Below are 19,495 nucleotides of genomic sequence, written 5' to 3'. Positions count from 1 at the left end.
GATCTTTTATTTGTCAAGAATTGTTTTACGTTCACATTCAAGGAATTTGTTACGACAACCTAAGCGGGTACGTTGACAAGGGGGAATCTCTTATGCGGGGTGCATAAATCTCACGTGATTACCCCGCGATTGACAATCATCTTGCCTTCTCCTCGCTCCTGCTTCACTCACCCAGAGGGGAGGCACAATTCAGAGGCTACATTTGGCAGGACCAGATGGCTATGCAAGAATCTGATCCTTGGTTATGACGCTGAATCTACCGCATCATCCAAGTCGCTGTCATGGAACAACAACTGCGAGCCTGTAGGGATCCTGCCGCCAAGCATCCATATGATCACGAAAGAGATGCAATAGAGCCGTAACAGACCAAAGAAAATCATGGCAATCATGTGAGGTCGTTATTGAGAGGTACACCTTTTGGATTGTGACGGTGAGCAGCTTCTACCGACCATAATACACGTGTTTCCCCAGACGCACCATGCATGCCCGGCACTCATCCCCCATGGGGTCTGTTCTCCGAGGGCTCGGTCGTTCGTCGGTGATTGAATAACATCTGCAGTCCCTGATTCTCTTCAAAGTCTATTTATTTCCTTAGCCAAAATCACATTGCATGCAAGTGCCTGCCAAGAGAGGGGCGGTCCGATTGGAGAAACAGCTTCCGCACTTTCCCTACGTGACTTTAAACGCTACAAGTAGTATATTCTATGCCAGATATACCTTTATCTTAGAGCTAGACAAGTGGAAGGCCGACATAGCTCCTGGACTCAGTCACCGGAACAGCCTGCTTGACTTTTGCTTTGTGTATAACATGTTGTAATTGGTGATGATTGAAGTTTTCCATAGCAGCTGCAATACATAAATCCCGAATTTCTCCTTCTTTTATCAAGGTCTATCACCCGAATAGATCCACCCGCTCATTTCATCAGATGGCTACATTTGTGATATCTAGGCTGATTCAACAGCTTTCTATTCTTCTCCTAGCTATCTTCGCCGCTACATTTGCAACTCCTCTCGACAAAAGAGCAACCCAAGTGTCTTTAATCAGCTATACTTTTTCCAACAATGTCCTTGCCGGGTCAATCAATGTAAGCACTCCTGACCTCTTAACTGTGAAACGAGGCGCTAAGCGAGGTCTGTCTAGATACAGAACATCGCATACGCAAAGGTCGTAACTGTCCTTTATGCAGTTGGAAATAACTGGAGCGATTCTCAAAATATTGCCGCGAGTTATTTAGCATCAGGCTCCAGTGGCTACGAAACCTGGGTATTTTCTGGGACAGCCACTGGTGCAACTCGGTTCTACATCAGATATGATATAAGCGGAACATCGTATGTCTCTCAAAATGATCATACAATGGACATGTCTTTAACTTTATCATAGATATTATGACCCCGGCAATTCCGTGAACTATGAAATTAGTTCAACATCTATAGCATCACCAACAAGCTCCAAGTCATCCACAACCTCGCCGTCCAGCTCAGGGACCACAAGTGTCAGCTCAACACTTGCATCTAGCTCAACTACTACGGTACCTCCTGGAACTGGATCAGTATCACTCAGTGCTCCACCTCCAATCATCCCAACTTCGATCCCTAGCGAAGCTGCTGCGACGCCTCCAAGTGACTGCGGAAACTGGAACGGTGGCGATAGCTGTCCATCCGATAGTGTATCTGCATTCGCAGCTTCAGCTGAAAATCGACGCTGGCAGACTCCACCCAGTGGCGCTGGAGGGTATGATCCTACTTTTGGTACATACGGAGATCTAGTTGGATATGCAGACATCCAATACAATTCTGCTCGAACAGCCGCAGCTGTGGTCATCAATGCAGCATCAAGAACTGGCGAATCACTGACCTACTCATTTGGAGGATCAGCGGCAAGTACAAGCAATGTCTTTCAGGTCGATTCAAGCTTCTCTGGAGCATTGGCAATGACCATCTCAACGTCCAGCGGAAAGACTCTGACTCTGGACCAGATCAACTTCATCTGGCAGAATGCACCCCTCACTGCTGCCCAGAGCACGTTTCAGAACGGCCAAAAGGGAGGTATTGTTGAACTTTTCGGATGGCCATGGGTTGATGTTGGAAAGGAGTGTGCCTTCTTGGGCAAAGCTGGCTACATGGGCGTCAAGATATGGCCACCTAATGAGCATGTTTGGGGATCCAACTATGTAAGTCCCCTTGTAATCTTAAAGTAGACGAAGACTTACACTTCAACAGTACGAAACCGATAAGCAATTCCGCCCCTGGTATCTAGTCTATCAGCCCGTCAGTTACAGGCTTCAGTCACGTAGCGGTACCCGTTCTGAACTACGCGCCATGATCCAAGCCTGCCGCACAGCAGGCGTTCGAGTCTACGCCGACGCAGTAGTCAACCACATGGTTGGTCAAGGAACGGACGTCCAAAACCACCGCAACAGAGACTGTTCTCTCTACAGCGGCCACAACGCCACAGCAGGATCTCCTTACTTCACATCCGGAAACACCTATCTCCTCAACCCACAAACCGGCACTCGACCAACTATGGAGTTTCCTGCCGTGCCATACGGTCCCAGTGATTTCCACTGCGAGAGAAGCATTAGTTCCTGGACAGATATGAACCAGGTCACGAAGGGGTATCTAGTTGGACTTACAGATCTGAATACCGAAAATCCCTATACACAAGATAGAATCGCTACCTACATCGTCGACCTCCTCTCCATCGGCTTTAGCGGCGTGCGATTCGATGCCGCAAAACACATTGGCCCTTCCTCCATTGCAGCCATCTTCGCCATCATCAAAAGGAAAATGGGAGGCAGCATGCCAGCCGACTATATCTCCTGGCTAGAAGTCATTCTTGGAGGCGAAGCATCCGTGCTTGCTTGTGATGGCGGTGCTGATTCTTGGTATACGAATTTCAATACTATTTTGAGCGGGAAGGGATTCACGCAGGCGGAGATCAATCAGATTAAAATTTGGAGCTCGGATTATCCGAAGGAAATGCCGATTTGTGGGAGTTGGGTTATTCCTGCTAGTAGGTTTGCGGTACAGAATGATGATCATGATCAGCAGAGTCCTGTTCGTATTCCCCATTTTCTCCTCTTATCTGAGCCGAATCTGCTTGGCTGATAGTTTTTAGGGTTCATCATCACGAGACATGCAATCCTATGGCTCCGTCCTAATCAAAGACAAAGACCCAGCCAAACACCGCGCCTTCGAACTTCAGCTCTTCTCCCGCACCGACGCCGACTGGCAGATCAAACTCGTTCTGTCCTCCTATATGTTCACAGCAGCAGGAGGCTCCGGCTTCCCTGATGGGCTGAGTGATTGTGCTCTGTATGCAGGAAGTCAGCCTTTAAGTGGTTGTGTGGGAATTGCGAAGGATCAGGCGTTTGTGGATGGCAGTTGTGGGTATACAATGAAAGATGGTGGATACACGAGAGTGCATAGGGATTTGAGTATTGTTAATGCGATGAGAGCTTGGATTGGGTTGACGGCCACCACTGTGGACGCCTTGGGAATTCCTGGCTGTACCTAGTTGGTTCTCGGGATGAGGAAGGGCTTGGGGAAGTTGAGGTTTCAGACGGCAGCTTTGCAGGGACAACAGTTTGAAAAGCACAGCTATGAAAGATTTGGGCAATGAAATGTGTTGCTCGAGACTTTGAACGGTTAGGGAACTTCCTCCTTTTTCAAGTCAGGACCTTGAATATTCAGGCTAGATGAAACGACAAAACTTTTTTTTATTAGACTGAAGACCATTTCAGCCCACAAAGCACGTTCAAAGCACGCGTGAAACAAATGTTACTGCCTTGAAGATTCCGCAGGCCCTAGTAGAGCATAAGTCCCTAGTTAGGCCTTCCCCCGTCTTGGTCACTTCAACTCGTCGACAAATCCCAAGGATGTTCCATATCGAGGAATCTCTCTCGCGCCTTCTCCAAGCAAATCACGCCTTGAAGTCACCACCGCAGAGATGCAGCCTCAGGAAGTTACCACCAGAGATACGGCTGCTAATCTACTCAATGGAAGGCGTTCTCCAACTTCAAATCGATGGCCGAGCGCCTGCCTTAGCCCGTGGACATTGTCGCACTCCATGGGATTACTGGAGACGCTTACGACACTTGGACTGCCGACAATAAAGTCCTCTGGTTGAGGGATTTCCTCTTGGAGGACCTTCCTGGGGCACGTGTGTTCACATATGGCTACGATGCGCAGGTCTTCTTCACAAAAGCTAGGGGCAATCTCGATGACTTCGCTACGGCTCTGTTGGAAAGCTTGAAGTAGAAGCGCGTCGGACCCGTGGGTTTGGCTCTAACCAGTGATTTCCCCATACGCTGACGCATGGCTAGAATAAAAGACGGCCCATCATATTTGTTTGTCATAGCATGGGTGGTCTCGTGGCAAAGAGAGCTAGTTGTCATTTTGTTCATTTCTACTCTGAAGAGCATGAGCAGTAGCTGATTCTCTGTCTCAGGTATCTAGGCGATCAATATTGCCATTCTCACCAGCTCCCTCTATGGCGATATCCAGAGATCATGCTACGGCATCTTGTTCCTTTCAACTCCGCATCGCGGATCAAATGTGACAACTTTTCCCAATCTGCTAGCAGGTGTTGCCAATCTTGCAACGCCCGGGCTCTCGAGGCTAATCGGACGCTCGCGAACCGAACTCATTAAAATGCTGGAGAAGGATGCCCCCGCACTAGAGCAGCTATCTCTAGATTTCTCAGAGCGCCTTTTCCAGATCAAAATTGCTTCATTAATTGAGCAATTGATCACGGCTCCATCAAACACTCGCGTGAGCATGACCCGCAGCTGACGTTCAACATCGATACTAACAATTGGTGAAGATTGTCGATAACACTACAGGTATTATCGGAAGTGCCGGCGAACGCAGAGTTCCAATGCAAGGTTGCAATCATAGTACAGTCTGCATATTCTCTACGAGAGACAATAACTACGGTCTTGTCCTGGGAATCCTTCAAGAGTGGGGAAGGGAAGCTACTGGTGGTGAAATAGGTGGTTAGTCCAGCATTCTTTCACAAAGCCTTCTCTTAATTTAGTTTTCATATAGGCCACGAACTTAGTCGACTGCAACTCGGTAAGACGGCCGCCCTCCATACTTCCCATCTTCATGTTGACGCGAGGTGAGACTGTCTTAAAAGCCTGCGATTCCCTGAGATGATGTTCCGAAAGATCCAACTGCTTGATGGGACGGATGGTAACGTAAATGCATGCAATTGGATCTTAAACAACAGGACATATATCGAATGGACGACAGAGACCCAAGGCCCCCTTTGGATCAAAGGCAAGCCAGGCGCCGGAAAATCAACTCTGGTCGAATACTTGGTTGAGCACTTTGAAGCCCAGAAACAGACAACTGGTTTGGTTTTGCTCTCATTCTTTTTCAACGCCTTCGGAGTCCAGGAACTACACAAATCGCCACTGGGCCTGTATCGAACACTGTTGTATCAACTTCTCGAGCAGGCACCTCGGTCGCTAGCGCGCTTCACGGAGTTCTGTGAAGATAGATGGCAGGTTTCTCCCGAATTGAAAGATCAATGGCATGAAAACGAGAAGAAGCTGCTTCGGTGGTACCTAAACGCTGGCCTTGACATGCTCAAGGAATCACCGCGAAAGGTAATAATATTTGTCGATGCAGTCGACGAGGCTAGCCAGGGAAGCGCCAACGATGTCGTCACGCACTTGCACCAGCTGGATAACAGATTACGGCAGATGGGGGTGAAAGTGCAAACATGCATCTCCTGTCGTCATTTTCCTATCCTCCCAGTTACCGAGAAACACACCATTATCGTAGAAAACGAGAACCACCTAGATATTGCAAATTACATTAACCGTCAATTTAAAGATGCCTATATAGTCCACGGAGACTACCATCAAAAGTCTGGCTTTCTGGCTACCTTAGAGTCTGAAATCAAACGCAGGTCACACGGTGTCTTTCTCTGGGTATGCTTGGTGATGCCTGAGGTTATTAGGCGCTTGAATCAAGCTCCTACGAAAACTGATATCATCTTCACTGCTTTAGATGAAGTTCAGACAAGGCTAGGGGAGATCTATTCTGAGATTCTAAGCACCGTGATTGAACCAGATAACAGGTTTGATGCCTATATGCTTCTGGATTGGGCTACAAGAACATACGAACCTCTTCACCTTCATCGGCTCATTTCCCAAGTCAAATTCTCAGATGCCTACACCGTTGACCCCGAACAAATCGAAAGGGAGCTTCCTGGGATTGAATTCCGCGTCGGCAACTTGTCCGGCGGTCTAATGGAAGTTTTACAGGATGCCGAAGGAAGATTCGCTGTGTTTATCCATCCTTCAGTCAAAGCCTTCCTCCTCGCGGACGGGCTTGATGTTTTCGAACAACTTCTCGATAATCCACATCAGCCCCGTCCGAATCCTTCGAACGAGGGCCTGCCCCAGAACATTGAACAGCCAGGAGATTGGCATCTCGAGAGCCCAAGACACGTCATATCGAGCCATGGTCAGTCCACCGAAAGTCCCCCACAAGGCCAAGATAAAACCCCTCAAGTGCGGGAAAGCACTTATCCCGAGGAAAGTTACAGTTCGACAACGTGAGTTCACTCTGACCTCGCCGACCAAGAACCCCCACCCCCCAAAATACCTCCCCCTTTATTTATTTTAGGTGGATTCATTCTCTAATCATGGTATCAGGTCACTCGGGCTCGACTTGATCCTAACAGAGAAAAACACAAAGTCAATCTATCCCAGCCCGCCTGCAGAGACAGAACTAATTACTCATTAGACAAGAAGCGGCAGACCAATGGATTCAGCAATGGCACGACCACTGTCTACGTTTAGTCATGGTACGATATCGCGTATACGAGAGAAAAGTCAAAATTGCGATTTTGGATGTGGATGACCCATCTCTCGATCTTTCTTCCTAAATGGCCGGATCAAGTCCAACGCGTCTGGACCCCCGAAAAAGGCGAAAGAAAACGGGGAAACAAGGGCACGGAGGGACTTGGTGCTGAATTCAGTACACTCCTCTCGGTTATAGCACCAACTGCTGATATCTTCGTTGCCAAGTTTTCCACTGGTAAGAGAGTCAAATCCTCAGAAGTCGCTCAAGTAAGTCTAACAGAGCCCTCAACCTTTTCATTCTCTAATTAAGTCTCTAGGCGCTTGATTGGGCGATGATTAAAGAGGTGGATATCATCGCTTTGACTATCACTTTTTCGAAACTAGGTTTGGGAGTTATCCAGCAACTTCACGATGTGGCCTATCAAGACATCCTCGTATTCGCAGCAAGCGGGGGCGGGACACTGAATAGCCCCGGACCGCTTTTCGAAGAAGCTATCACTATTAACTCTGCAGATGGCTACGGCCGGACTTCCATACGCAACCCGCCGCCGGTAGGGTATTCAGAGAACTTTGCTGTTCTCGGAGAGGGCATTAGCTTGAGGTTGCCAGACGGGGAGAGGAGCCCACCTTTCGCAGGCTCTTCCTGCTCCACTGTCATTGCGGCGGGAATAGCCGCCACGGTTTTACAGTTTGCCATGCAGCAGGACGATGAGGAGTTCCCTAAATCTTACCGACGCGTTCTTCACACCCGAAGAGGAATGAAGGTGGTGCTTCGATATATGAGCTCGAGTAGAGACAGCAACTTCGCCTATGTAGTACCGTGGAAACTGCTTTCTCACGAAGCTAGCAATAAATTGACTGTTGCGAGGCTGATAACAATACTTGAAGAGGCTAGCTAGAGGAATATATTCAAATGAATTATACTTGAGAGATATATCTATAAAAAGAAACTTCCAAAAGAGAGTTAAGTTTAGGACTATTAGGGGCCTGATTAGGCTCCCCCAGGACAATCGTCAAAATTTGACAAAATTGATATGAGGGCCTAAGCCAAATCCTACATTATTAGTTACGTTGTTCGGACAATAAAGACGTGAGTCAGCAGTGGGTACTGCTCAGGGACTGCTCAGGTAGCTCACGTGAGCTAGGTGAGCCGAGGGTGAGCCGGAAGTGAATAGCGCCTGAGTTTAAGCAGCTAGGCTTACTAACCGACCTTGGGACGAAAGAAAAAACAGTGGTGTTCAACTACCCTAAAAGTAAATATATATTAAGTAGCAAGGTAGTATATTAGCCAATAGAGAGAAATTAAAGTATATGGTAATATATTGACTAATTAGAGAGGCCGATTAATCAATCGGAGACATTACCCAAGCTAGTATAACAGATCAAGTACATTTGCCTTAGTTCTTGCTCTAGCAGCTCACACGATCAAGACAGGCGGCAATAAAAAAAAATGAAACCCAAATATTTCCACATGACATTATCACACCAAGCAAGCCACAGCACCACAGAGTGCTCACATCTCACATAGACTGTCTTTCCAACGACTTTCACCTAGTAAGCCGGATTACTAGTAAAGGTATATTACTGTAGTGAGTAATTCTTGGTACAAGGTGGCGTAAGAGTGACCGAAAGTATGCGTTACGAAATATATAACTATTGTATCTTAGACAGTGATTCAGGGTCAGAGATTAGTTTGATATTTGAAAAAGACGTGTTGGAATACTACAACCACTTGGAAGCGTTCCGCACTAGATCCTAAACCAAGTGTGGCATCCTAGACCGGAATTCTTACGCTCTCTAATTGCCTGCATAGCCATGGCCCAAATTTCGCCCCGTCGCAAGCGCGCCAAGCTCTCTGACCAGCAAGAGATCGAAGAGGAAGCCAGCATCCTGTCGGTGACTCCTCCGTTGAAGGCCGAGTTCCAAGATCTTAACATTAAAGCATTTCTCTCCAACGTTACCTATCTTATAGGAGTCCAAGACAACGACCAGATCTTTAAAGATACTTTTGAGGCAAGCTTTATCAATACACAAGATATTGAGACGTGAGTCCCTGAAAGTCGTTTTCTGTTGTTCACTTGGCTGATTATTTCACAGCATCAATGGCGTGCCATCAACTCTCAAAAAGTTTTTTGACTTCCTCCAGACGTTTCGCTCGACACTAAAGGATCGCTTCTTGTTAAACCAGCAATTCGTTGTAGTCCCCTCAGACAGCAGTGGGGAACTGGAAGCTGGAAGTGTGGCGCATTCTGTACAGCTTATTGGCTTCACGCAAACGGGGGGAAAGAAAGCGAAAGCGAAAGCTACTATTGTTGCTTTGGTTACAATCCAAGTTATTAACTGCCGACAACAAATTGTGTTAGAAAGCTTTATAGAAAAGTTAGAAGAGCTTTGAGGAGGAAATTTTTGTTTTGGTTGGGTTTGGAACAGTCTGAGATTGCAGCTTTTGAATCGGAAAAGTTCGTTTTCTTTTATCTATATTATAGTTTGGGGATAAACTTGGTTTCTTGGTAATCTGTTATCGCTGCAGTGACTTCTTTTATTACAGTCGTTAGGGTGCCGTCTCGGTGAACGAGATTGCGATCGAGAACTGCTCCTGTGATTTTCTCAGTGATTGTAATCTATATCTCTCCAAATATTTCTCCTGGAGCCACATACAAATCAAGTGTAAACATCGTGAATATCGAGTGTACCTAGTTCCTTTGGAGCAATGAAAGTGGGCTCCTAAACGGATTCCCGGGCAAAATTCGGGAAATGTTGGCTGTCACACTGGTAGCGAAGCGAGCCCCTTTGTGCCCCTTTATTGGCGCCTAAGCAGTGTCCCCCTCTTTCAGCTAGCTAAAAAGCTATTTTTGCCACCGCCCACACCTCCAGCCCTGAAACGCCCGCTTTCGTGGAGGTCACACTTCAAAGGTGGATTGCCGCCTTGAGGATCTCGCTGCAATCGGCCAATATCGATATGTACGCAAGTCAACTCTCCACTCTTTGAGTACATAGCAAACTCGAAGTCACCAGTAAATAGACATACTTCATACGCTGTGTCAACCCCAGAATATAACCAGGAGTTGCTACCAGTTCTAATGAGATTATTAAGGTGGTGAGTAAGGCATCAGGTGACGTCGGCGAGGCAAGACGGGGGTTCCCTTTTACTGATTCATTTTCAAATTTGTTAAAAGAAGCATCTATGAAAAGCAAATCCTACACTTTCGCCGCCCGGGGAGGAAACCTTTCAGTCCCCCTCCTCACGAATCTTACCATCACATCCTTGCTGATCCTCATCGAAATCACCAGAGTCTTGTTCTCTATCCTGCGTGCCGCCTCCCCCTTCGTCCTCTCCCAATTCGCCTCGCTCTCGTCCGCCACGTCCCCATGTGGCACTAGTTCCACCGAGTGCGTGCGCAGCAGCGTTGCAAACAGCGTACAGAAGCCGACCTGCGCAAACTTCTTGCCGAGACAGTTGCGGTAGCCCTCGGAAAACGCGACGAACGCGCCGCGCGGCGGACACAGCATGTCGCGCTGGTCACGGCAGTGGTTAACAGACTTCGGAGGAGCTTCGTAGCCGGACGGCATGAGCCAGCGCGAGGGCCGGAAGGCGCTGGCATCGGGACCCCAGAGTCTGGGGTCGTAGTGAGGCGCCACCATATCGTAGAGGATGATGGTGCCAGCGGGGATGTCAATATCGTGGCCGCGGTAAGTGATTTGCTGATCCGTAGTGGCCTCTTTAGGAAGGGCAGGGAAGCTAGGATGGGTACGTTGGGCTTCGAGCTTCAAGACGCATTAGTCTGTGACTTGAGTCGATTCATGAGTGCTACCAAACATACCATAAAGGCCATCAGGTTCCTCATCTTGGGCCAGTCCGTCTTGTAGTCCATAAGCTCACCGGCAGCCTTGTTGGCGCAGATGGCATCTACCTCGGCCTGCAGCGCCCCCTGGATATCTGTGTGGATGGCCAGCAGAATCAGGCCCGTCTGTAGCGCGCTCGATGTCGTCTCTTCCGCGGCGAACGACAGTGCAAATACGTTGCCGATGATATCTTGTTCGCTGAACGTACCGCCTGACACACTCGAGGGCGCGTTGACGAGGTTGCTCAGGAGGTCGCTCTTACGTGCCGCGTTCGGGCTGGCATCCTTTTCCTTCTGCGAGGCGTCGCGGATCTTTTGGATCATCGCCCTGACCAGCGTCTCGAAGTTCTCTTTGCTGTTACCAACCATGTTCATGGTCGGCGAAGGCAGGCTTTTGAGCAGCCAGGCTGGGAAGACGATCATGGGGAGTAGGTGTTCGCCGAACGCCTCGACAACGCTGGCGAGCGTGGTAGGCTTTCCCCTCTCATGCGCTTGGAGGCCTTTAGATCCAGAGGATGGGAGATCCGTACCCGACCAGTCCATGTACTGGCCAAAGCCGCTGCCGGCAATCATGTGCGTGGAGAGCTTACTCATGACAGAGGCTGGGGTAAATTGACGCCCGCCAATTTTATCAATCAGGCTAGCCATTTGCCGTTGTGCTTCGACAAAAACGAGGCTGTTCGCGATGCATGAGCTAACTGCCGACCTAGAGAGAATGAAAAAGCACTTACTTCATCGTCGGCTCCGTGAATGACGCGGTGATAATACGCCGGTGATATTGCCATTCCGATCCCTCCACTGTAACTACATTCTCGCCAAACAACCTAAGGTCACTATAGTACCCCTTAGGCTTAGGAAAGTCCCGCCATCGGTGCGTGATCTCGTAAATCACCTCAGGGTCCTGGACGTATAGCCGTCTCCCCTCCAGGCCTACGACCCAGTACACATCGGACCCGAGCTCTTCGCGTGGCAGCCGCCCCTTATGACTCCAAGCCGCCGTGTGGCCGCAGTACTCATACCAGTGCCGCAACATATAGGGTAGCGACAACATCCAGGGCGAGAAATACGGTTCTAGGAGCTGCAGAATGGGGGTTTGCGGGGGTATGTAGGACCTCACGACCGGGATGGGCGTCACCTTTTCGAGCTTCGCCGCCTTGCGAAACGCCGCCACATACTGCCATAGAGTCCTGGCTACGAAGAGCAGCACGAGGATGGGCGCTCCAGCAAGAAGAATGCCCGCCATGATGGTGTCTTTGCGAGATTCCGGAGGGCGGTGGGCTGTCAAGGCGATAGACTATCGATAAAACCTATGTTGTGGCTGTATGGCCTAAGCCAAAGTTGAGCCGGGAAAGAGAACCCTAAGTATCAGAAGCATTTGTTGGGCGATAGGACAAATCTTCTTGCAGATGTTGAAGTTTGTATTGCCAATATTAGAACGGTCGACGAAGGTAATGAGGTACTCGTAAAACATTACTAGAAAAGGAAGAAGCTGACACGGGATACGTAGGGCTGAGGCTGAGGCTGCAACCTAGCGCTTACCATGTACATAGGTACCTGGTAGTTATTTCCTCTACTTCACCGCTCCTGCTTCCACAGAGACAGGCACAATGCCACCTTTTTCAGTACCAAGATGCTGTCCGTGGCGTGAACCTCTCCAATTCTCTTGTGTATACCGTCATACCTTTAGAGACCACCCCTAACGCCTATATCTAGCCCTTCCATCGCAGCCAGATTCATCAGCAAAGATAAGTTGGTCAGACGTGTACTTCGACATCCTATGTAGATCGTAATCTGGAAGGTCGGTATTCCGTTGTTAGGCGATGCGATGGATTATTGTTCTTGTCTAGCCTATTGATCGTAGAGTCCGACCGACTGATATTTCTGATATCCCTTTTACGAAACTTACCTAGGTACGATAGAGGAATGCAGGTACGACGACCGACACGGTTTGTTCTTAGGGTGGGCATTTCGAAATGCTGTCTCAGACGGATTCTTTGGACGGCGCGCACACTGCAGGCAGCTTCTGGGGCTATTAGTTCGGTCTCAAACTTTTGTTTTGGTAATGATTTGATCAGAAATATGCTGTGCCGCATCCAGCTGAGGCGCCATCGCTGGCTGACACGAAGCGCTGACTCTGGCGGGGGTTGGAAACGAAGGAGAAAAGAAGGAGAAGGTATGGGGGAAGAATTGGCATCGTACTCCGCACGGAGTACTGCGATGCCAATTACATAAGGAGGCACTGTACCTTTGAGTACAACCTGGCAGGGGTGTACAGCCACAGGTGTCAGGAAATGGGGCTCCCTAAAAATAAATAACTAAACAACAAGCGACACTCAGTTCGCCTTCTACTGTAGTAAGGTACTTATATTTATTATAATGTCCCGCGTTTAAAATATACTCGTATATATTCATGTCTATGGAGTGCTTGGCGTAAGCGTCTGTTAGAAGCATATGTTGGATTGGTCATTGCTTTATTTTCATGCTTGGTGGCAGACGGCTGGTATACAGTGTTTTGATACCTTCTACAAAGCGTTGGCTGGCATTATTAAATTCCTTTATCGGCATCCAATCGAAGGTTGCCGCCACCTCAAGTTTCCGTTTGCGTATCAGCCCAATTACTGGCTTCACAGATAAATACTTCGTACTCAAGCACTTTCCCCCCGCATCCACCATTTCTCACCATTTCTCACAATCCGTTTCCTGCCCTTTCAGCGTCATCAACCATCAACCATCCGCACTGTGCTCTGCTAAAGGTAAACGAAAATGGAAATCAGTCTCCGATCTATCGACTTCAGTCACTTCACAGATTCCGAAAGAGCTATTTTCAATGTTCTGAGAGTCACTCTTCAGTACCCAGCAAACCCACAAGTGAAAGGCGCCAAACTCGCCGACGACATCAGCTTCTTCCTGTAAATCAGCAAAGGAAGGAGCTGATGTTGGCGAGATCCTTTGGCGTATTTGGACAGTGGTCCTTGATGTAGTCTGCTATGTTCCTCCAGGACATTTATGGCAAGCTAGTTTGATCCGGTCCCTGGATAATCTCCGCCAGCGAGACGACCTAATCTCGGATCATGGCCAGGTGAGCAGCGCGAGCGACGTAGTGTTCAACACCGGTTATTTTGCTAATCTGATCTCAATCTGCAGCCGTGGAAGGAGCTCCCTAATCTATCGTTCAGCGCAAGAGAACAATGGAGCGGTACTTGACCACACCATGAATGAGCCCTAGGTCTACATTGCCTTAGCTAATACCCCCGCAGACCCGACCGTTACCGGTGAAGGGCTGAGCGAAGAATTCGCGAAGTGGAAGAACCTAAATTCGTTCGTTGCCCGTCTTACAAGCACTGGTTTTGCGCCTTGGCTCCATCTCCCGATCTGGCAGCTCAGGACGGCGCTTGAAGAACCACCAGTGGAAGGGTCCGCAATGGAGTGTCGGTTGTGGGTGGCGAGCGAGTGGATTATTTATTGCGCAGATCCCATCTTCAAGTATATGACCCCGAATGAAGAGCTTGACGAGGGCACGGCTCGGGCACTTAGGACAGGCACGCTCTGCGATGGAAAATCGCCGCTGGGCGTTGAGCGGTGGGGGTTTTGGAAGAAGCGATTCTCCAAGTTTGCTGCTGATGCTAGCGGTCTAAAGCTTGACAGTGCCATCACTGGACGGATATCGAACGCCTTGAACATCATGGATGCAGTTGAATAATAGGCATGATATTTTGATAGGATGCTAGAGCGATTGCTGGTTCTTTGTGGGGCCTCCTACTGTTTTCATTAGTATAATTGCAGAGAACCCGAAAGTCTGTTGATATCATATCTTAGATGTGCGTCCAAAGCCCTTGTTTCGTGTGTCTATGAAGCCTATATCTGCGGCTACTTCTTTCCCCTAAACTTATAAATGCTTCCTGTACAGCTATATAACCCCGGATTGCCTCAGGACATTTCTCATCCGCGCGTGCAACGGTTTTAAGAGAGTCTATTGTAACTAGGTAGGCGACTCTACCAGTATAGTAAACTTGAACAGAAAAGAAAGAAACCCATCTCTCGTGTCCGCTGACTGATTAGGACCTCCCCAGGTCCTAAAGTGGGGATAGCTTCATTCCAAAGTGTAGGTCTCCACTACAACAGAGGGTTAGGATAAACTGCGTCGTAGTAATCCGGAGGCGTAGATGCAATTATAGGGTTTAAGAGGTTTAAAAAAAAGAGGAAGTATCTTAACTATAGGAAGCCTAGATTATAAGCATTTAATAAAATCCTTCATATAATACCTCTAGATAGTAGAGAATAATCTTATTAGGAAGTATATTAGCGGATATCGCGAGCTCTTTATTTTAGATAAAATAAGATAGTACTTTTTTAAGGGCCCTACGATAGAGTATGGCAGAGGTCATCCATTCGGGGTAGATATAGTAGACGAAGCGAGCGTACTTGCGCCCCTTTGTAGTGGCAGATGGGATTGTGCTAGGGAGCGACCACGGGCGGTGGTCAGCATAGGAGGAAGGTGGCTGCAGTGAAGCGTTCGTGGAAGCCGGCGGCAACTCCTCATGGTTTTCCTACCTCAACACAGCCTCAATTGGATTACCCAGATCTCAGATGCAGTAACATTATACACCGTACAACACAACAAACACATAGCACGCACAATTCTGCGGATCTGGGAGAGCATCGCCACTTCCTGTCACCGTAGTCCTGCCCAGCAGATTCTTGAACCCTTATCGAAACAACATTACCAATTACAGAACACACAGCAGGTACTTGGCGCACACAGGGCACACAATTACACGATTTGGGGAGAGTCAGGGTCTACGGGATGTTGGAGTTGCGGGGGTATGGAAGAGGCGATTTGGACGAGAGAGAAACGTTGTTGGGAAGGTTTGAAGCACCATGCAAATACTCCACCATTGATTGTATCTGATCATGATAGCGATTTCAGTCGAGCAAGTATCGGGGGCTCTGGTGATACAAGTATCAATTTGACGTTCGTTGAAGCTTCATCTCCGACTCCCATTACTACTAGCTCGGAAACACCGCTGCAAGAGACCCCCAAACAGCTTTATCACCAATGATGATAGTGTCATATACCACAGCCTGTGACTGTCAGTGCGTCTCATAGCACCGCTCCTCCGTCGTGCTCGTCGCCTTGGGCTAACTTCTTTCCCTCGGGCCCACCGTCTCTGGTCCAGCGCTCCCAGAAGGTATGTCAATATAGACGGCGAAGAGCAGCAGTCAGGTGAAAGCCATAAAAGGGCTTCTTCTTCTCGCATAATAAAAATGCTTATCCTCCTGTTGGTGCTTCTGATCTTCCTAGTCTTTTTGATCGCCTAAATCATCTACAAACCACCCACATTTATTATCCGTTTCCTTCAATGGAAATACCCGGATGTCTTGTTTCACGTGCCTCTTCCGTCAACTCGGAAAATGGTTGCTTTGACGCTAGATGACGCGCCTTCGGACGAGACAGCTAATATTCTGAATACGCTCAAAATCTACGGAGCAAAGGTAACCTTCTTCATCGGAGGAGGTCAGGTCGCAAACCATCCCGGTCTTCTCCAGCGGATTCGTGATGTGGGTCATGAGGCCGGGAACCACGCGTGGGCTGATGAGCCAAGTATTATGTTGCCCCTCACTGAGCTCGAGAGGCAGATCAAAGAGGTGGAAGTCATATTACTAGTCAATCCAGGGTCATCGAAGTATTTTCGCCTTGGCTCAGGGCTCTTCAACAAAAAGTTGGTTGATAAGGTCAAGAGCTTAGGTTACAGACTCGTGTTGGGGAGCATCTTCCCTCATGACCCGCAGATCCATAACGCGAAGATAAATGCGGCGCACGTCCTAAGTATTCTGAAGCCTGGTGGGATTATTATTATGCACGACCAAAGGTCATACTCTGCGGAATAGGTTGAGCTGGTTCTCAAATGACTTACTGCGGGGGGATGGAAGGTCGAATCTCTAGGAGGATTGCTGGCAACGGCGAAAGAGGTGGGAGGGGAGGGAATAAAAGTGGATGAGTTCGATGAAATACCTTCAATCTCTAGAAGGTGGACCGGTATCAATTTCTTCCGCTCCAAGAAAGTCTAATTTTGGGTAGCCGCGGGGGTATCTGAGAAAGAAGACCACAAGGGTGCCAAGTGCTGCGAAAACATTCTTGACTCGGCATTCATGTATGTAAGAGAAAGCACCTTGAATATTGTAGAACAGAGCGATGCTAATATTCACAATGAAAAAGTCAAAATATCCGAGTTCAGCTGCTTTTTCTCCGAGGGCATGCCAAACGGCTTTCAATGCGCGAAACCTCAGCAGTCGACATCTTGCAATTCGTCCGTACCTAGCGATATGCCGTGTTACCATCTCAAGCAATCCCCACTATAGCGCATTATAGGGACCATTTGTTGCTAAACGTTTTTTTCAGGCACTAACAGCTATTATCCAGTTATACTAGTTATATTTCCAGTATCGCTGTCCTATACAATTTACTATATAATCTAGATCTTCTACGTATAATACTAAAATTTGTTTATTCTAGTTGCAAATTGAAGCTATTCATTTAACTCAGTAGCAGGGGTAACTTAGTCGGGATAACAGCTATCCCCTTATCTCTAAGTATCTTACTCTAAGTTTTCGTACTTTGTAGCTAGAGTTTAGTATTTACTGAAATATATTACTATAGAATATTACTATAGAGTACTACTTCAGAACTTTATACTTTGTAGTTATAACTCGAAATCCTGCTCACTTATAACTCAGCAGTGGAAATAACTTAACTAATATACTAGCTATCCCCCTTTATCTAAGTAATATTCTATAACTACAAGCTTAGTATTTACTATAGTGTATTCCTATAAATACTTCTTCAGAATATCGTTTCGGGCTGTTATATACTATATCTAGGGCTTAGAGTTAAGTTCCAAGTACCTAGTCTAGCGATGTAAGTACCTAATATAGTATAGTAGCCGTCCTCTCTCTTCTCGGGCCTTCGTTCCAAGCTACGATACTCTTAGCTACAGGCCTGTAAATAAGTCCACAGAGCTTTACTTCAGGGCCTCATATTCTGTAGCTATCGCCTAGAGTCCTATATACTTACTTGACTTAGTACTAGGAGTAGCTAAGCCCGGGATAATACTAACGAACATATAGCGACGATTTACAAATAACTTCAATTTGCAACTAGAATAAATAAACTTTAGTATATTATACGCAGGAGATCTGGATTGTATAGTAAATTGTATCGGACGGCGATACCGGAAATATAACTAGTACAACTGGATAATAGCTGTTAGTGCCTGAAAAAAACGTTTAGCAACAAATAGTCCCTATAATGCGCCATACCCCACGCCTTATACGGTGCATCCGCCAATCCCTGCAACGGCGACACCGGGTTGAACACAAAGGGTTGAAGGCGGAGAAAGCTTGGCACTTAGCGTAACAACACACTCTGCCCGGATATATATCTTGCGCTACTTTGTTCTCCGCTCCTAATCCACTCTACACAGTTGACTATGAGTTAGCAATATGGAAACCATGAGCAAAGCAGGAGCGAGTGTCGAGTTACACGACTCTCGATGTATATTGCGTCGTTCATTGACCTCTCCAGCAGCGGGGATGTATTCTCCGAAGTGCGATGGGATAGAAGACTTGTGCACTTGCGCGGCATTGAGAGCAAACGACCGGTTGGAAGCTAACACAACGCGTCACACCGCAAGACTCGGTCCAAAAAGCTCTTTGAAGACGCCGTTGCTGGGAGGCTCATCTAACGAAGAGCTTCGTCCTCGGAGTGGAGAGCCGCCTCTTCGAAGCAAGCGACTATGTGCGTGAACCGTATACCTTATTCATTCATATGGCTAAACATCGTTTCAATAGGCTTTGACCTTCGATCTACCAAAAACAACGCACGTGTACAAGAAGCAGCACTCGTTGACATCGTTGAACCTCTCATTCGATTGAGCATTCTTTCTGCTTTGATATACTCCCCTGAAGGCGATTCTGATACCCCAATCTATCGAACGTCTCCGCGCTTGATAGTCAAGAAGCTCCTGCCTGACGCCGAATTGCCTCTTTTAGAAGAAGGTTCGATCCAAAGTCAAAACGACTTCAATGAAAGCATTCAATCCTACGTACGGACTCTGCCACGCGACGATCTTCTTGATAGGATGATGCAACCGTCGACACTTCCATACCTCCCACATTGCCTTGATCTCCAAGCTACCCGGTTTCAATTGGCAATGAAAACCAACGACCGCCTGCCGTTGATCCAATACAAGGACGAGAAGTATCGACTCTCCATGGATCGGAAACGTCTTCGTGACGACTACCACGCTCTCTTGCGGCTTCAGTCCTGCCTTGAAAAAGTGGAACGAGATGAACAGCTTCACTCCAGTATTCTCATAGAGCTCAAAAGACAAGTCGACATTTTAATGCCTCAATATCGCTCACTGAATACACTCTTGAGTTTACCGCTTCTGGGGATCATGCTAGGGTGATTATTCCACCCTCTCTGTAAGATGTGTCTGACCTGAAATGATATAGTGACAAATATATCTCTCCGCCTCCGTTACCCCCACCTCCATTTCGGAATCCGCCGCAAAGAGATATACCGCCTTCCAGAGTACCTTTATATGGCAAATGGGCCGCAATAACGACTTCCGGCTACCAGAATGCAAGAAACAGAAGGCGCTTTATATTGAAGCACCCGATTTTCCAATGCCTTGTCTTGATTACTGTCACGATGTGGGCATATTATAAAGATACCTGAATCAAACGAGTTGTCACCTGGTTACCGTTGAAAACTGAGGAAATGAAAGCAAGGGAGATGGAGCTCGCTCTCACTGAGCTTCAGGATCCCAC

General features: G+C 47.7%; 7 protein-coding genes across 7 annotated transcripts; 6 read left to right on the top strand and 1 right to left on the bottom strand.

Annotated features, from left to right (window-relative positions):
* Positions 1-926: 926 nt before the first annotated feature.
* On the top strand, positions 927-3,517 carry BP5553_06589 (Uncharacterized protein; the record flags this gene model as incomplete). Its single annotated transcript, XM_032015212.1, has 5 exons — positions 927-1,085; positions 1,142-1,329; positions 1,382-2,171; positions 2,221-3,057; positions 3,119-3,517. The coding sequence occupies 5 exons, from the start codon at positions 927-929 to the stop codon at positions 3,515-3,517; spliced, it is 2,373 nt and encodes a 790-aa protein (XP_031868633.1).
* A 1,136-nt stretch (positions 3,518-4,653) lies between these two features.
* On the top strand, positions 4,654-7,720 carry BP5553_06588 (uncharacterized protein; the record flags this gene model as incomplete). The annotated part of the gene is made up of 7 exons (XM_032015211.1): positions 4,654-4,773; positions 4,826-4,997; positions 5,050-5,076; positions 5,128-6,571; positions 6,763-6,823; positions 6,852-7,088; positions 7,139-7,720. The coding sequence occupies 7 exons, from the start codon at positions 4,654-4,656 to the stop codon at positions 7,718-7,720; spliced, it is 2,643 nt and encodes an 880-aa protein (XP_031868632.1).
* Positions 7,721-8,636: 916 nt separating this feature from the next.
* BP5553_06587 (uncharacterized protein) lies at positions 8,637-9,216 on the top strand (the record flags this gene model as incomplete). Its single annotated transcript, XM_032015210.1, has 2 exons — positions 8,637-8,866; positions 8,919-9,216. The coding sequence occupies 2 exons, from the start codon at positions 8,637-8,639 to the stop codon at positions 9,214-9,216; spliced, it is 528 nt and encodes a 175-aa protein (XP_031868631.1).
* An 803-nt stretch (positions 9,217-10,019) lies between these two features.
* BP5553_06586 (uncharacterized protein) lies at positions 10,020-11,906 on the bottom strand (the record flags this gene model as incomplete). Its single annotated transcript, XM_032015209.1, has 3 exons — positions 10,020-10,586; positions 10,643-11,339; positions 11,395-11,906. The coding sequence occupies 3 exons, from the start codon at positions 11,904-11,906 to the stop codon at positions 10,020-10,022; spliced, it is 1,776 nt and encodes a 591-aa protein (XP_031868630.1).
* A 1,520-nt stretch (positions 11,907-13,426) lies between these two features.
* BP5553_06585 (uncharacterized protein) lies at positions 13,427-14,363 on the top strand (the record flags this gene model as incomplete). The annotated part of the gene is made up of 4 exons (XM_032015208.1): positions 13,427-13,572; positions 13,682-13,742; positions 13,808-13,859; positions 13,921-14,363. 4 exons carry the CDS (start codon positions 13,427-13,429, stop codon positions 14,361-14,363), a joined length of 702 nt encoding a protein of 233 aa, XP_031868629.1.
* A 1,712-nt stretch (positions 14,364-16,075) lies between these two features.
* Positions 16,076-16,552, top strand: BP5553_06584 (uncharacterized protein; the record flags this gene model as incomplete). The annotated part of the gene is made up of 1 exon (XM_032015207.1): positions 16,076-16,552. The coding sequence occupies one exon, from the start codon at positions 16,076-16,078 to the stop codon at positions 16,550-16,552; it is 477 nt and encodes a 158-aa protein (XP_031868628.1).
* A 1,611-nt stretch (positions 16,553-18,163) lies between these two features.
* On the top strand, positions 18,164-19,131 carry BP5553_06583 (uncharacterized protein; the record flags this gene model as incomplete). The annotated part of the gene is made up of 2 exons (XM_032015206.1): positions 18,164-18,458; positions 18,512-19,131. The coding sequence occupies 2 exons, from the start codon at positions 18,164-18,166 to the stop codon at positions 19,129-19,131; spliced, it is 915 nt and encodes a 304-aa protein (XP_031868627.1).
* Positions 19,132-19,495: the final 364 nt, after the last annotated feature.

This window comes from Venustampulla echinocandica (genome assembly GCF_003357145.1).
Source record: "Venustampulla echinocandica strain BP 5553 chromosome Unknown scaffold_4, whole genome shotgun sequence".
Classification (NCBI taxonomy): Eukaryota; Fungi; Ascomycota; class Leotiomycetes; order Helotiales; family Pleuroascaceae; genus Venustampulla; species Venustampulla echinocandica.
This window is presented reverse-complemented; position numbering and strand designations above follow the sequence as displayed.